Consider the following 18735-nt stretch of genomic DNA (forward strand, 5'->3'; position numbering starts at 1 on the left):
ATCCGATCCAAATTTTGAAATATCCATTTTTTTTCACCATAGCTTAAAGATCAAATAATTGTGTCTCCGGAGATAACATGGCCCCCCACAACCTGGGGAAAGGGCTTTAAGTTATGAATTTTCCGCATTGTTTCCGTATAGTATTTTTTATTTGTAAGAAAACATAAATTTTTCGGAGAGGGGGAATTTTCTGTGGGTGAAATTTTCCATGGACAGGGAAATTTGTCATACTTTCTTTTCGCCGATTCAATTTTTCATGTAGAGATGTTCCGAAGAAATTGTCACGATGCCCCTACAATACCCGGGGGTAGGGCCATGAATTTTGCCTATTATTTACATCTAGTATTTATTATTTGGAAGTAAACAGACATTTTTTAGGAAGGGGAATTTTCTGCAGGGAGATTCTCCATGGCGGGAATTTTCCATGGGCAGGGAAGCTCCCGGAGATGAAAATACAAGGGGAAATATTAAACGGGAGAATTTTCCAGAAATTCTATACGAAATTTATCTTACTTTCTCTTTGCCGATTCATTTTTACATCAATTGAAGTTCCGGGGAAATTGTCCGGGGGAAATTTTCAGAGAAGCTAAAATTGTCTGTGGGATTTTTTCGTGGGGGAGGGAGGGATTTTTCCCGGGAGAAATTCTCCATGGGGAAGTCTTCAGTGGAAGAAATTCTTCATGGTGGAATTTTCCGCAAGAGATTTTCTCCATGGGAAAATTTTCCACGGGAGAAATCCTTCATGGGAGAATTTTCCGCGGGAGAAACTTTCCATTCAGAGAATGGAATTTCAAGAAAAATTTCCGATTGAGGGGTTTTCCAGCATGCTTTGAAAAAAGATTAGAAATCAAATGAAAAATTAATCCTTTTTTTTCAAATGAAAGTAGGCTAAAGAGAATTTTCTAGGCGAAATTGTCCACAAGAAAGTTTCTGTTGAAATTTTCAACACGGCCGGATTTGCCGTGGGAGAGGGAGATTTTACACAGGAGGAACTTTCCATGGACTAATTTTTGTGGGGGGAGAGGAATTTTCCACGGAGGAGAGAGGCATTATTTGACAACGATAAAAAATTAAATAAAAACGATTTTATTTTTCTGAAACTAGGGAGGAATATAGAAACTTCAGACAAAAAAAATATCATACCGTATATGAGGAGATATACCCGCTCCTCAATACCTCGCTCTATACGCTAAGGTTTGAATTTTTCTCCCAGTTCTGCAAGAACAACTCCTGAAACACAAGGGATATCTAATTAGAATAAGAAGCCTTTTTTTTAAATTAAACAGTTCGTGGTAACGAACTGTAAGGAGCGACCCGGCTCAATAGTAACCGAAACTCCAAAAAATGGAATTTTGATACCAATAGATGCATCAACAGAATCATATTTTTATGCTGATTTCAAACATATAAGTTTCATCAAAATTAGTCTTACCCATCAAAAGTTACGCGCCTGAGAAAATTTGCCTTATTTTCAAAAAAGTAGGAAATACCCCCTAAAAGTCATAGAACTTTAATGAAAATCACACCATCAGATTCAGTGTATCTGAGAACCCTACTATAGAGGTTTCAAGCTCCTATCTGCAAAAATGTGGAATTTTGTGATTTTGCCAGAAGAAAGATCACAGATGCTTGTTTATTTTTTTGTTTTTTTTTTCCGGGGGTGATCGTATCGTTCCAGTAGTCCTAAAATATCATGAGAGGAAATTGAAAGTTCTAGTGCCCTTTTTAAGTGACCAAAAAAATTGGAAGGCAACTTGGCCCCCTCTTACCCTCATTTTTTTTCCGAAGTTTTTTTCACACGGTCAATAATTTCAGACATTTGTTTTGTTTAGTTCACTGCAAATTTCAATTAATATATCTCTCAGAATGACTTAATCCCTCAATGGCCCCGGGGAGCAGGCTCAAATTTATAAAGTTTGTCCATTGTTTACATATAACATTTGTTACTAGGTAGTATGCAGACATTTTCAGGAGGGATTTTTTCTGGTGGGGCCGGGGGGGTCGGAGTAGGGGTTATGGAGGAGGATCTTTCCATGGAGTATGTTTCCTTGGGGGAAGGGACATTTCTATGAAGGGGGCGCCGTATTTCCCAGCATTATATAAAAACAATCAGGAATAAAATAAAAAAAGTTTTTTTTCAATTGAGAGTAAGGTGCAACATTAAAACTTAAAACGAACAGAAATTATTACGTATATGAGTGGGTTCGCCCCCTAGTCAATAACTCGCTCTTTACGCTAAAGTTTTTTAGTACTTTAAAAAGAGCTATCTATTCAAATTAAACGGCCTTTTTGATTCAGGGGTTTGTGATTCGAACAAAATTTGAACTTAAGCGTAAAGAGCGAGGTATTGACTAGGGGGCGAACTTTCAATATACGTAGCAAAACCATACGAATATAGAAATTCGTTACGTAATTTAATTTGTAAGTTATGTCAGAACAAAATTTCGAGAAAGCCATTTAGCAAAAAAAAAAAGAAAATTAATATGCAAATTTTGTTTTAATTATTCATGTACGGTGAGCCAAAATCCAACCTTTATTAGCTGAGAAGTCATCATAAATTAAATTAGAAAAACAAGGTTTTTTTTAACTGAAGTAAGGAACAACATTAAAACTTAGACCGAGCAAATATTATTCCGTCTATTAATGGGGCTGTCCCCTCCTAAGCGCATCGCTCTTTACGCTAAAGTTTGACTCTAAAGTTTTACGCTAAAGTTTGACAACTTTATTTTTTAAAACAATAAAAAACTTTAGCGTAAAGAGCGAGCCGTTGAGGAGGGGACAGCCACTTTCATATACGGAATAATTTCTGTTCGTTTTAAGTTTTAATGTCGCTCCTTACTTTCAGTTAAAAAAACTTGTTTTTTTTTATTTAATAAAGAAAAAACGTAAATGAGGGGCATCCTTCTCATTTATAAAATAATTTCTGTTCGTTTTGAGTTTTAATGCTGAACCTTACTTTAAGTTGAAAAAACTTGTTTTTTTTTATTTAATCACTGAAATTTAGAACCAATTCTCAGGGGAAAACATTGACCTGTTGAGTTTGAATAGCCAAAAATGTAGCCAGTAGTTTATCTTTCTTTATCCTGAGCCCAGGTAATTTCAAATCTAGATTTCTATTATATTCCTTTATGAAATCTGAGTTTATTTTTATTGCTTGATTTTATATTATTCAAAGTTTGAAAAAAAGTTGTACAAAATACACTTGTATTACAATTTTTGGTACTTATCTGTTAGCCAGTACACACTCGAGAATGTTGATCTACAGGTACGGGGTTGAAACAACTGAGATGCTAGATAGGATGTTTATAATTTGGGCTGTATATTTGCATATTAGGGGGGGGGGGGGGGTGGGATTAGGTGGGATTAGACCATATGCAGATATACTGTAAGGTACATGTGAAAATAAAGCAAAAAAAAGAAAAAAATTACATTTTATTAAATAGCAAACTATTTTAGCACAATAAGAAAGTGTTTTATAGAATCTCCCAGTTTCAGGGAAGACTGCAGTTTGGTGATACATTTCGTTCCCAAGCATTTATGCATATGTAACGAACGGCAGCTACACCTAATAAAACGAGAAAACAAGTTTTTTTTTCACACAAATTTAATATATATATATATATATATATATATATATATATATATATATATATATATATATATATATATATATATATATATATATATATATATATATATATATATATATATATATATATATATATATATATATATATATATATATATATATATATATATAGATAATAAATTTAATATATAGATTATATTTATATAATAGAATTACAATACATAGATTTATATGTACATATATAGAGAGAAGGGGGAGGGAAGAAAGAAAAAAGACCACATGCAGATATGCTGAAAGATACCAAATAAAGCGAAATAGAAACAAAAATGTTTGAGACATACCTGTCGTCTCTTGACATCCATTGATTTCCCTGAACGATGAATTACCGACAGATATGAAATTAATCATTTGCTTTGATAGTTCATCCTTTTTCATGTTTAGTGCCAACTGAAATATATCTATAATGCAAAAAAAAAAAGAATATAAGAATTCATCACAAACACCAATAGTATTAATACCTAACAAAAATATATCACCATTACAAAAATTTGTATTCTTTTTAGAAATCAATGACTCTGTAAGCTCAGCCAGAGTCAACCCAGCTCTAAATGGGTACCTGGAGAAATTTGAGGGAAAAACACAGGAACCATTGCATAATTTGCACCCGACCCCACATTGCACTCCCCGCCGAAGGCAGGGAATCAGGAATCGGTACCTGCGCTACGCAAATCATAGGTCAGCATGCAAAAGGTAAAAAGTAAAGTAATGCACGCGGTAACCTAGTATTCCATACGCCAATTTAATAAGTTAAAATACACATTCTAACGATTATAGTTATTCTTGTCGCACAAAAATTGCTCTACCCGAGCAGCATGTATCTGCCAAAGGAGGGGGAAATCATTCCCCTCTAATATCAGTTCGAGGAATGCCCCTTGTTGGTATTTTCTAACAATTTAGGTCAACTAACAATTTGAAGAGCTAGACAGTAGGCTAATATAAACTAAAGTATTTTGAGTCTTTCAGAAGTAAATCTGATTAAGTTGATTTTGAATTTATATTATAAATTACTCTTCAAAACCACATGACTAAAGCTTAACTTAACATAATAGAAAAAAAATATACCAAAAAACAACGAGAAAAAATCAGAACCAAATCCTTTTCTTTCAAACGAATTCTACTAAATTTATTTTAAAATTCATTTAATGATATTCTCAATGCTCCATCCCATCCACAAATACTAAATAATTATCGGCGATCCCCATCGAGTGATTAATGCATTAAAATAAAAATCAACAATAAATTTTCGTTTAAATCTTAACGACTGTTGTATATGGAGTGGGTTAAAATAGCCTCCAAACTGTTCAGTTCCTGAAGCAGTTACAATATATCTTGAATATTAATAGTTTTTTTTACAGCAATAGTAATAGCTAATACATTCTAAGACCACACTGGTTATACATAAGGTATGACAAAGAAGACAAAATAATAATTGAATAATAAAATCAAATAGCCGAGAAAAAACAAGGGTAATGTTGAAACAAATTTAAAACAATATTGGTCAAATGCTCTCCGTAAGCTTGAAAAAAATCTAAAACAATATTCGTCAAATGCTCTGGTTTCTGGTCTGGTTAAGTTTACTTCAAAAGGTTAGTTTTTTTTTTCTGGGCACTGAAGACGGCTTGGTGGAGGTCCTTTTCGAAACATCTGATTATTTTCGCAGATGTTTAGTTCAGAAACCGATATGAACATCAATTTCAAATCGAGCCACATTTATACAAATTTACTTAATATAATCAGCGCTCAGACCCCCTTCTGCAACGTAAAAATTGAAATGAGAATCAAACTAATTAATTCTCAAGCAAAAAATGTAAAAACTAAAAACACCCATAAAGTTTCGAAAGACTATTGCGTTTTTTGCGCATTACTAAAACCAAATATATTCAAAACGTTTTTTTTTTACCCTTATGATATTGAAATACAGTCCTGTGGTGGCGCAGTGGGAGTGGTCCCAGCTCGATAATGCGGGGGGGGGGATTGATTCCAGCTCGATAATGTGGGACACAGAGTTCAAAACCAACTGTAAAAAGCATTGCACAAGGACCTTCGTTGTCAAGGAGTATCAATTTATTAAGATAAAATATAGAAATACAAAAAAAAAAAAAAATTCTGCTAAATTAGATTTTGAGTTACTGAGATTTCCAGGAATTAATATAATCATTAAGATACAGTGCTAAGATATTAGGACACAGGGCCAAATAGTCTCTACTGAAAAGCCTACGTTTGCTGAAATTGAAGAAGCAAAATTCTTATTTTACCCAATTCTTTACCCTTCGCACTCGCCTCTTCCATGGTTGCAGCTAGGAACAAAAGGAACAAATTTAAAAATGATTTCTTTGATTCCTCTTTAGAAAAAGGAATTGTTCGGGAAATTGAAATATTGCCTGATAAAAGTTGACTTTTTCACCTCAGTAAATTACAAAGAAAATATTCAAATTCCTAAGCTCAGAAACTAAGTTGCGTCATATATGAGGGACCTGACGGGCCACCATTTACGAAAGATTTGAAATGGTAAGAAAGGCCACCATGAAAGGTTCTTGCTATGGTGGGAGAACGCCCTTTAATACGGGAAAGGCAGTTTCTTTTTTTATGGATTGTTTTATTTTTGTAGCATATGGTGGTTTGAAGAGTATCCGGTTCGTCTGCTATTTAATCTTTTAAATAGGAGTGTAGGTGCTGTATAAGGTTTATGGTAATTCTTTTTGTTAAAATTGTCGTCACTGACACGATTGGATGTGGGTTATTAGTATTTAGAAAAAGAAAAAAAGAAACTAAGCTGCAAAGACAAGCAAACATTGCTACTACTCAAACACAGCAACATATGCACCTAGGGTTAGATATAATCTGATGAATATTACACAAATTCGACTCAATGATTTGGCTTCACTAAAGAAATAAAAGAATTCAGAAAGAGAAAAAACAAATCGGCTTCTAAAAACAGAGTTGGCTAAGAAAAAAAAATGCTTTTAACCACTCTTTAAGCACAAAGGATACTCGACAGGCACAAAGAATATCAGAAATGAGTCATCATTTCTGATTTCAAGTGTCCGTCATATTAGTCTAACACTTTTCTGGATCTCAAAATCAAAATACGGAAGTGAAATTAGCTGTAGTACTCATAATTTATCTGAAGTAATCGTAACAAATATAATCGAAGAGTGCCCGTATAGCTTATAGTTATTTCCACGACATCAAACTGTACGCATTAGGCAGATTAGGGCATTTCTTATATGAAAACTACATTAAAAGTAAGGCAATTATTTTCTCATTCCAGAAAATTCTATAAATTTCCCTTGTCCTATAATATTATATTCGGGTCCAGGAGATATCATTCTTTTATCTTTTCTAGTACCATCGTTCGATTTTTGTATTTGCTAAAGAGAGAAAATAACTCAGACTGGGGATTAATAAAGCTTCAAAAAAATATCTCTTGTGTTTTTCCACTATTTCTTTATTTTAGACACTCGACCCCCCCCCCCGAAAAAAATTACTTAAAAAAGATCAAAACGGGTACTTGTGTATTATCACAAACACACTCAAGAAGTGAAGTTAGGTTAATCAGAATGAAATATACCATGATGAAAAGATAATGCTTTAGTAACAAAATTATGGAAACTACGACAAATAATTATAAAAAGCAGGCTCCCCAGAACGCATTAAATTAAATACCTGACCCTAACCGCCTCTTTGTATTTAATATTTAATTAAAACATTAACTAAAAATATTTAATTAAAATAAATAGCTTAGCATCATAGTTTTTCTCATTGACACTAAGCTAATTATAACCGATTGCAGAAAGACAAAGCAGTTTTTGTCAGATCAAACTTCTCGAGTGTATTCATGTAAGAGTCGACGCACTTCAAAAAGATTAGCAAATGAAGAAAATAATTCAATTTTTCAAACATAATCGTTTAAAAGACATTTGGCTGTTCTGATTTTAATTAAGTTTCATATCATTTAAATATGTTAATCTAACATTAAATTAAATATAGATTACCTTAATTGATTAAATTAAATATGTTATATTCAATCATTCGATTTTAACATTTTAATTTAATATATAATAACATTATACATTAATTTATATAGGTTAAACGTAAGATTTTAAAATAAAAAGATCGTTCCTATTTGTTAGACTCTCATATAAGATATTACCTTATGAATCAACACAGTATTTTTTCTAGTCATCTCGTAGGATTTGTTTAAAACCGAATGTCGTTTATTAGACACAAGCTTCTTTATTTTCCCCCTGTTTTATAGCTTCTATACTTTTTCTTTTATGTTAATTTTCTATTTAGCTAGCAAGTTTTATAGTGTTCATTATTTGATGTATTTTCTTTGTTCTTTTCTCTTTTTTTCTTTTTTTCTTTATTTTTTCTAATCACCATGTAGGATTTGTTTAAAACCGACTGTCGTTTATCAGACACAAGCTTCTTTATTTTCCCCCTGTTTTTTAGCTTCTATACTTTTTCTTTTATGTTAATTTTCTATTTAGCTAGCAAATTTTATAGTGGTCATTATTTGATCGATTTTCTTTTTTCTTTTCTCTTTATTTTTTCTAATCACCATGTAGGATTTGTTTAAAATCGACTGTCGTTTATCAGACATAAGCTTCTTTATTTTCCCCTTCTTTTATAGCTTCCGTACATTTTCTTTTATGTTAATTTTCTATTCAGCTAGCAACTTTTCTTTTTTTGTTAATAAACGCTTCCACATGAGAAGCCGAAATATTCGGATTCATATTTGTAAAAAAGAAAAAACATATCAACGATCACGGTCTTAATTAAAGGTTTTACTCGTTATTATACTTTTATTTCATTTTGATTGTAAATGGAATGAAAGTGTAGTCTAAGAAATCATTCATAAGTAATCTTTAGGCCTCTGTGACTAGCTAAAATAATCAACAGACTAGGAGGCACTCCGGTTCTAGGGATAGTGATCTCTTCTGATCTTATTTAGCGTGAAAACATAAGATTAATTGAAAAAGACATTAATTTTCTGCGTATTTATCCGCCCACGTTTAGAATCTGCATGTCCTGTTTGGCATTTCGATCTAACTAAAGAAGAAAGTGAGAAAATTGAACGGGTTCTGAAGAGATCTCAACAAATCATCTACGGAAATTTCTCAATGCCTTACTGTTATTATCTAGAAACATTAAAACTTTATCCCCTTTACATCCGTCGTGAGGAACTGCATGAAATTTAACCCTCCTCCCCATCCAATCTGCAAGAAATTCCTCCCATCTTTCTTGGTTCCACTTAGTTCCCGACTCCCCAGAGAAGCGGCTGTGAAAATTCCAAATTTGACTCCGGTTTACTCCAAGTTACAGGGCTATTCGCGAAACTTTATGCCGAGTTTTGTTCGTGTTTTAAATGATTAGCAGTTTTTAATAATTTCTCATATGCTGGTCAATTTTCATTACCATAATTTTAATTAAAACTTATAGCTGTGACCTTTTTATCTTTTTTATATTTATTGTTTTTACTTAAAGATACCCTGCTTGAGCCATGTCTATGAAAGTGTATTTTATTTTAAAATAAATGATTTGCTTTGAATGCTTAACCACTAAAGCCTCTTACCTAAAGCCTCTTCTTTACTTAAGACAGCTTTGTAGTCATCTCCAAGGCTTTGTCCTTGCTTTTCAGCTTCCTCCTTCTGCTTTTTCACTTTGTCTTCTATTAATTTAACAGCCAGGGTCTTAGCCTGTGAAACCAACAACAAATTAAAACGCAATAATAATAATATAAACAATTCTTGGCAAAAATTTAAATAAGATGAAGACTGCAGTAGCTGTTTTGGGTCTCATAATCTGAGGGGGGGGCAGGCATACCAAAGGAATATAAAAACATAAAAATAAAGCAATTTAATGTCAGAAAATCTGGGCATGGGGCAGCAGCCCTCCCCCTGACCAGGCCTAGAACTGCCACTGTAAGACAATTAAATACTATACACAAAGTGGTCTGTGGTGGTGCGTGGGTTTGACCTTAGCTTTGTAATACATGACCCAGAGGTTGAAACTTGCTGTAGCAACACAAGAATCAGGGTTAATCCGATTACTTACTACTCACACAAAGAAAATAAGATTATAACAAAACACCCAAACTAAACCAAAACTGAATTGCAACATTCAATGCGTGTTTTCCGACACTAGAAGAATGAAAAAAAGCATGCAGTATTTACTGAAAGCTTCATTTGCAGGATTTCTGAAATCAGTGTATCTTAGAGAAAATCAACTGCTCCGCCGGTGTCGTAATTGCTCAGTTGGGGCCAAGAACTTACTTTTTCTTGCTTTCTGCACCATTATTTTAGGAGCATTCTGCACCATTATGCATTTATTTTATTGACACAGATTGAAACCCTGACAACACATGTTTCCTGCATAAACTGACACGTTATTGTAGTGCTCGCTTATTAGTACACTTTTGCTAGTGATACACTTAGTAAGTACACTTATCAACAATTATCATTATAACTTAGGTCTACTACTGAGGCGTGTCCTGATTTTCGCGTGCCAACGTTTAACCAGCTTTAAGACACAAGTCCGGCAAGTCTTTTAACAGATTTAAACTCTAGCAAAAGTCCTCAAAAGACAATTACTGTTTTAGTTCTTCAGAATGAGTAATTACATGCAAAAATGAGTAAAATCTGGAATCATATTTTGTGGGCTCCTAGCCATCTCAACCTTTTTCTCATTACAGCCGTAGAAACCATGTATTGAGCCAAGGCCGTATCCAGGGGGGGGGGGGTTACCCGGTTTGAACCCCCCCCCCCCCCCGAAATTTTTGACCGACGCGAAAATAAGTCGAAAATTAGTAAAACCTAGGTAAAAATCAGTAAAATTAGTCGAAAACTGAGTCAAAAATTAGTAACCCCCCCCCCCCAAAAAAGTCAAAATTAGTAAACCCCCCCCCCTGAACAAAAATCCTGGATACGGTCCTGTATTGAGCAATAAAACATGAATAAAACAAACTCGATAAAACTACTTACTGTAATGGTCCGAAAGCAACAATAACCCTAAACAAATAATAAAAATAAAACACAATTAATAAGAAAAACAAACAACTAAACAAATAAATAAAAAAAAATATATTTTTTTTCCCAAAACATCCCTATAAATCTTATTACCCTTCAATCATGTAATACATAAAAAAAAACTTTCCTTTGCACGCTGATCAATTGGTCAATTGATAATCAATCAAATTATCAATTGAAATTAATTGACAAATCATTCTTGATATCAATGATCCTCGAAAAGATATTCGAAATCCGGTTCATGACACTGGTGTATAAATCCAAGTTCCCAAACCGTAAAATCCGGAATAGTAAAATTTATTAGCCTACTACCCAAGACCCCAAAACCCACAAAATCTATAATCCAGATCCACAATTATTTTTAAACCAACTCGTAGAATTTATACTCTAGTTTATGAGCTCATGATCCTGATTGTCAACTGAATACTATTTCCAAAATCTAGATTATCAGCGGATCGACAAATTTACAATATAAATTGTTAAGTTACATCCGGTGTTCCAGTGTAGCAGACCTCTAATCATATTGCGCTGCCTAAGTAAACAACCATGTTGGCACAATGTATTATTTTTTATTTTATTTTTTTTTCCATACCTGAGCACTTCGTGATAGAAAATATGTTTTGAGGAGGACACTCCCCTACAACCCTCGGGGCAAGGGTTTTAAGTTATGCCCTGAGTGCATATAAGAACGATGTTGGCACAATGTATTATTTATTATTTTTTTCTTTAGATGAGGGCACTTCTTACCGAATAAGTAGCCGTAAAAACTTCAAAAAGGGATAATTCAATTGGAAATCGGGGTGGCTCTTGCCCTTTTTAGTAATCGAAAAGTGATCGGAAGGCAACTAACACCCCTTACACGCTTATCATTTCCCGAAACATAACCAATCAATATTTTGAGATAGCCATTTGGTTCAGCGTAGTTGATTTCCAGATAAAACTTATGTTTTTGAGGAGGACACTCTCCCACAGCCTTCAGGGCAAGGGTTGAAAGTTATGCCCTGGGGGCATATAAGGTTTTTTATAGAAGGCGTTGTCGTAGAAACTTCAAAAAATGCTCATTCTATTGGAAAATCAGACGGTTAGTGTCCCTTTTATTAGTCGAAAGTGATTGGAGTGAAAGAAACACCCCTCTCATACCCACCTTTTCTCCACGTACATCCAATAAAAATTTTGAGACAGCCATTTTGTTCACCGTAGTTGAAATTTCGGTAACTTAGGTCTGTGACGATGACAACCCCCCCCCCCAAAAAATAGCCCTCAGGGCAAGGGTTGTAAGTTATGCCTTGGGGGCATATAAGGTTTTCTATTGAAAGCGTTGTCGTAAAAACTTCAAAAGGGCTCATTCAATTGGAAATTCAAAGGGCTAGTGACCTTTTTAATAATTGAAAGTGATTGGAGGGCAACTAACGCCCCATCACGCCCACCATTTTCCCAAACACATCCAACCAAAATTTTTAGATATCCATTTTATTTAACGTAGTTGAAAGTTCTTGAAATTATATCCTTCAGGATTATAACTCCCTCAGTGCCCTCTGTCCAAGGGTTGTAAGTTATGCCCGGGGACATAAATTTTATATAGAAAATTGCTATAGAAATTTCAAAAAAGGTCTCATTTGATTAAAAATTGAAATTGCCCTTTTTAATAGTCGAGAATGAGTGGAGAGTAATTAACCCCCCTCTCACGCCCACCATTTCCCCAAAAACATTCAATCAAAGTTTAGAGATAGCCATTTTGTTCAACGTAGTTGAAAGTTCTGGAGATTATATATTTAAGGATGATAAACCCCCCAGAGCCCAAAGGACAAAGGTTGTAAGTTATACCCTGGGGACATTTAAGGTTTTTATAGATAGAGTTGTCGTAAAACTTCAAAAGGGGCTCATTCAATTGGAAATTGAGAGGGCTATTGCCCTTTTTAATATACGAAAGAGATTTTAGGGTAACTAACCCTCTCACGCCCACAATTCCTCCAAACACATCCATTCAAAATTTTCAGATAGGCATTTTGTTCAACGTAGTAGAAAGTTCTGGAAATTAGGTCTTTGAGAATAACACCCCCCGCAACCCTCAGGGCAAGGGTTGTAAGTTATGCCCTGGGGGCATATTGAATTGAATTTATTTATAACCCGTTGAAATACAATGATGAACGGAGTATAAAGAAAAAGAAAAAAGAAGAAGAAAAGAAACAACAAAAGCAAAAGAAAAAGACGGATGATGACAAATAAAGCGAAATTATATTCTTTATCAATAAGAATATAAGATTTTATTGATAGTGTTGTCATAGAAACTTCAAAAGGGCTCATTTGATTGGACATTGAAAGGGCTAGTGCTATTTTTAATAGTTGAAAGTGATTGGAGAGCGACTACCGCCCCTCGCACGCCCACCATTTCCCAAAACACATCCAATCAAAATTTTGAGATAGCCATTTTGTTTAACGTAGTTGAACGTTCTGAAAATTAGATCTTAGAGGATGACAACCACCGTAACAGCCCTTAGGGTAAGGGTTGTAATTTATACCCTGGGGGCATATTAGGTGTTTATAGAAAGCGTTGTCGTTTCCAAAAGGACTCATTCGATTGGAAATCGAAAGGCCTAGTGCCCTTTTTAATATTCGAAAGTGATTGGAAGGCTTGACATTTTTATAGTAAAGATCGATGCGGGAACAATGTATTATTTTTTTTAGTTGTTGTTGTTTAGACCAGGACACTTCGTGTTGTCGTGGGAACTTCGAAAAGGGCTCATTCGATTGAAAATAGAAAGAGCTGATGCCCCTTTTAATAGTCGACAGTGATCGAAGGGCAACTAATCCCCCTCTTACGCCCACCCTCCCATTTGCCCATTATGTTTAAAAACTAAATGTTGCCTTAAGATTAAATCAAAATGCAATAAGGCATGTCAGCAGTATCCCAAGACTGAGGGTATTATGTTCAGACTTTCGGGGCTACTTCTGCTCTTAAAATTTAACCAAATCAAAATAGCGTAAGTGTATCCAAGCTATCGAAGAAAGTAAACAGATTTTTTTTGCGAATGGTATCAAGTTTTCCCTTTCAAGTCATCTAGAGGAGGTATGAAACTAAATTAAACACTACTATTTCTGTCCAGATTTTTTAAAAGGGTGTATGTTGTTAAAAATTGCTGAAAATTTTTCTCCAGCATTCAAATAGTAGCCCAAACTATAGTCTTAAAAAAAAGAAAAGATTTAAAGCATTATTTTCTTTTCCCCTGAAAAGACTATGACAATATAAAACAAACAGAAATTAATTATAAAAAAAAAATTTTCCACAAAGTAAGTTTTTAAAATAAAAATAAAGGCCTCCGTTAAACCAAAATAGACCAACATTAAAATCAAATGTTCGATCAAACGTGAAACATACGAAAATCAACACGATAAGTAAATGAAACCCAAAACGAACAGGAATTACAGCAATTACCCGTCTCCAACTCAAAACGAGCAGAAACAAGACCGAGTTAGGCTCAAAACCCCTATGCCTTCCCAAGGCCAGAATATAATTTGCACTTTACTGAAAAAAATACAAATGAATGTGCATTGTCAGTTTAATATACATATAGGCTACTGATATTTAGTAATCAAAATGCTAATATTATTTGATATACTAAAGTTATAAAAGTAAAAACATTTATACTTTTTTCAGTTAAGTGCAAATTATGTTCTGGCCTTGGGAAGGCATAGGGGTTTTGAGCCCAACATATGTTAATTTCTGCTCGTGTTGAGGTTGACCGGTTATTTATTGTAATTTCTGTTCGTTTTGGGTTTCATTTATTTATTGATGCTGATTTGTGGTAGTTTCACACTTGGTAGATTAATTGATTTTATTCTTGCTCATTTTTTGCTTAATGGAGTTCTATACTTTTCTTTGAAAAACTTATTTTGTGGAAAAAGTTTTTTTAAATTAATAACAGTTAAAGGAATAGAAATTAGAGCGTTGGTCAGAGTCGGACCTAAGTGAACTCAGGTTTCACTAGATTACAAGTAGAAGCTGGAGCTTTTACCTGTAATCTAAGGCAGGCACAAGGAACTTTTTTCATAGTGCTTCAATGCCATATAAGACAAACGAAATAAAAAAACGTCATAATAACTAGAACGCAGTACATTTGGAACAGTAAAAAATGTTAATGTTGCATTTTATTTACCCTTAATAATATTCTGCTTTTAAATATTACATCAGTTTATTCGAACATCTATCATCTAATCAAAATTTATTATCTAATCTGTTTATCATTTATATATTTATTTATTACTTGATTATGTGCATTTATTTTATTATCCCTCCTCCATATCGCGTCGTGGCATTTAGAGGCAAAGTGGTTGCGTTAATTTTTGTTAATAATTGACATTAAATAAAAAAAATAATCAACTTACATTAGTGATTAATGACTTTAGCCGTTCTCTTATCATACAGCTGAAGTAATCACTTGTTGTCGTCAATTCCAGAACAGACGCAAAATCAAGAGACTCTTCAGGTACTAATTTAAATTTGGCATAGAGAAAACGTCTGACACAGAGTACCAACGCGTTGTATTTGTCTCTATCATTTGTGCACTGGATCATCACATTACGACTGAAATGAATAAATACAAATTTAAAAAATACAATAGCTATTGCATACCACGATACTATACGAAAACACGTATACACGTAACATTCGTATGGTTACATGTTATTTACACGTTATTACGTTATTCATGTATTTACACGTTAAATGAGTGGTTATATACGTTTTATTCCATAAATAGCGACGAAGACAACACTGCATTTCCATCATAAACAAGAAGAACAATAGGTAAATTTTTATATAAGACAGTGGAACTATAGATGCATTTTTTCGACCCTATATCCAAGGGCGGTCTTGAGCACAAACAAATGAAGAAAAAACAAATATAAAAGAACTCACATTAAAATTCAATGGTTGAAACTAAAACATTTTCAAAACAGCCCTAGCATCATTACTTCAAGGAAGTTCAACCAGGACTGGTATATCAAGCAAAGTGAAAAAAGACAGTTCATTCAAATGGAATGAACTGTCTTCATGTACTATACGAAAACACGCATATGCGTAATATTCATATGATTAAATGTGTATACGCTTTATTGCATCAGGAATAACCCCATGGTACACAATTACAACAACCAAATATTGTGGTATATTCAATAAAACATCAAGATTAACGATAAATTATATGAGCACAATTCTTTTAATTTGACAAACACACAAAGAATTCTTCTAGCAGAATAAAAACGAGAAATAATGCAAATAAGGTAAAAACCTTTACTGGATTAAGTGAATCTAAGAACTGAAAAACTGCTACCTTTATTGATACTGCAATAAACATGCATTGAAATCAGGGAATTAACTACCCTTACATAGATGAACAGTACCCACAAGGCCGTATCCGGGGGGGGGGGGTAGGGAGTTTGACCCCCCCCCTAAATGTTTGTCTGACACGTAAAAACGTAACAAAAATGGAGATAAACAAATTTTGTATGCTTTTTTTAGGTTATTTGTGTACCCCCCCCCCCCTCACAATTTTTTTTTTAGTAAAACCCCCACCGAAAAAAAAATCCTGGGTAGGGCCTTGAGTACCCAGGTTAAAGAAGAAGCCAGAAACTGACACAATATCCAAATATAGAAGAAATCTGCCAGGTAGTCATTAATTAATGGAATCTCTGGCCAAATATATACGAAAGACTCAAACAAGAAAGTTTCATAATTTCGCATGACATCTTCTAATTTAGTATTCCGTATTAAATTCTTTTTCTTTTATATTTTTGATATTTTTTTAAATGCCGGCTGTAAATCATATAACAAAAAGCATAAATAAATGCCCACATTTGTTATTCATTTTGCCAACAGTTTTGTGAGGATTACAGAAAGAATACCTTCTTAAAAATATCTCCTCTGGGTAGAGACAAATTCAGCAAACTGCTTTTTTTTAGAATAGTCCACTGTACTGTACTTTCTTTTAAGAATTTCATTTCCCATTTTTTTAAACTATAGAATCTTAAAATTTTATTACAGTATGTACAAAAATTTTAGGGGCATAACTTTATCCCCATGTTTATTGGGTTTAACTCTTGCACTCGCGTGCACGGGTTAATGCATACGTTCTGATAGTTTATTTGTTCAGCATGTTATTCGTTCTTTTCTGGCTTTTAAGCTGCATAATGGGTATATCTTATAGATTATTCCATGACTGAATTAGAGTAAGTGTTCAAATGTGTCAATTGTTCCGCAAGTTCTTTTTCTGTAAGTACCAACAATGTAAAAAACAATAATGCAGAACTAGTATGACTGGCTATATCGTCAGGCACTTAGGGACAAAATAAATAAATATTATTTGAAAATTTTAAAATGAAGCGTCAAGAAATTCGGTAAAACTTAGAACTTGGAGGGATCATCCAGACCTAGAGTTTTCCCTTTTATAGGGATAATTATAAACTTGATAGAGCCATAATTTTTCACAAACCAGCCGCGGCAGTTCGCAGGGAGCTATTTCCCTTGGGTTAGTTTTCTGGGGAGGGGAGAGGTACACTCATCCGCCCAGAAAAAAGATAATGAATTGCATAAAAATTATTGAAGATTATGGGAGGGGGAGAATCGTAATATTTGTGAGACTTCTATTGATAATGAGAGAAGGCTTCAGACCCCCCCCCCCCCTCGTATGTACAAGCCTGGTTACAGGCCATATGCTTTATAGGATAGCTGAAAACTGAAAATAGCGCTTGGACCTTCTGGAAGTTATTAGCTTGTATACGGAGAAAAAATCTCTTGGAGAAAGAAATGGAGATATGACTTATTCTTGAAAAAAAATTAAACTCCTGGGCATCTTGAAGACCAATAGAGGATTAGGGATGCCAACTTTTTGGTCCATGAATGTGTCCCCTGAGCATCCGAAAATGTGTCATCTTTAGCTAAAACGTGCCCATCTTAAAATCTCAAAAATTAGAGGTTATTTTTTTTTACTAGTTGTATTATTGATCAAATACGCTTCGAAAACCTCACTAAAGGGGCCAGTTAACATCAAATATAATAAAAACGGAAAAAGTCCATACAAATCATTCAAACAAAATGACTTACTTTGAAAGCACAAAACTCATATGAACATCTAAATACCTTAATTTGAAAAGATAAATCCATTACTTACGACATCTCTAACAAAATCTAGACCCCACCCCCAAAAGGACTACTTTGGTGAAAGGTGATATTTTTTTTAACCAAAATGTATATCCAGTTGGGAAATGTTTTATTTTAAGTCATAAATTTACAAAATGTGTCCCTTTTTTACCCTTTTGTGTCTTAAAAGGTATAAAGTGATGTGTTTCGTCAAATTGAGATTTATAGCCCACCTATTAAACTCAGAGTGATCAAAAGACTGGTCAAATCCCTATTCCTTGACTAACCCTAGCTAGGCATTTAAGTAATATGTGGAACATGTTACTTTAGAAAGCGTTCAGTGGACAATGCTTAATATTGTCAGTTTTGCCAATTTCACTGATCAGTACTGTATAAACGACAAGCCTTATTCCTTGACTAACCCTAGCTGGGCATTTAAGTAATATGTGGAACATGTTACTTTAGAAAGCGTTCAGTGGACAATGCTTAATATTGTCAGTTTTGCCAATTTCACTGATCAGTACTGTATAAACGACAAGCCTTATTCCTTGACTAACCCTAGCTGGGCATTTAAGTAATATGTGGAACATGTTACTTTAGAAAGCGTTCAGTGGACAATGCTTAATATTGTCAGTTTTGCCAATTTCACTGATCAGTACTGTATAAACGACAAGCCTTATTCCTTGACTAACCCTAGCTGGGCATGTTATGTTGATTATGTTACTTTAGAAAGCGTTCAGTTGGCAATGCATACCATGCTTCCAGGATCAGTTTTGCCCCGATTTCACTGATCGATACTGCATAAAGGACATGTACATTTTTTTAAACCTTGCTCATAAAATTTTCGCCATATACACAACTATTAAAAAGGCTGAGCTTTGCTTGTGACGTTGATTTGGGTTAAACAAACTAATAGTCTG

General features: G+C 33.9%; 1 protein-coding gene across 1 annotated transcript in view; it reads right to left on the minus strand.

Moving 5' to 3' along the window:
• Positions 1-18735, minus strand: part of LOC148954843 (DNA-directed RNA polymerase I subunit RPA2-like) — a 132206-nt gene that overhangs the window by 79466 nt on the left and 34005 nt on the right. Inside the window, exons 7-9 of the mRNA XM_089098895.1 lie at positions 15064-15262; positions 9228-9351; positions 3931-4047 (exon numbers count right to left, since the gene is read on the minus strand). Of these exons, the coding sequence (XP_088955021.1) occupies positions 3931-4047; positions 9228-9351; positions 15064-15262 (440 nt within the window). The remainder of the gene's footprint in view (positions 1-3930; positions 4048-9227; positions 9352-15063; positions 15263-18735) is intronic.

The sequence above is a fragment of the Artemia sp. Qi Xiang Cuo genome, chromosome 2, assembly GCF_049724085.1.
Source record: "Artemia sp. Qi Xiang Cuo chromosome 2, ASM4972408v1, whole genome shotgun sequence".
In the NCBI taxonomy this organism is placed as follows: Eukaryota; Metazoa; Arthropoda; class Branchiopoda; order Anostraca; family Artemiidae; genus Artemia; species Artemia sp. Qi Xiang Cuo.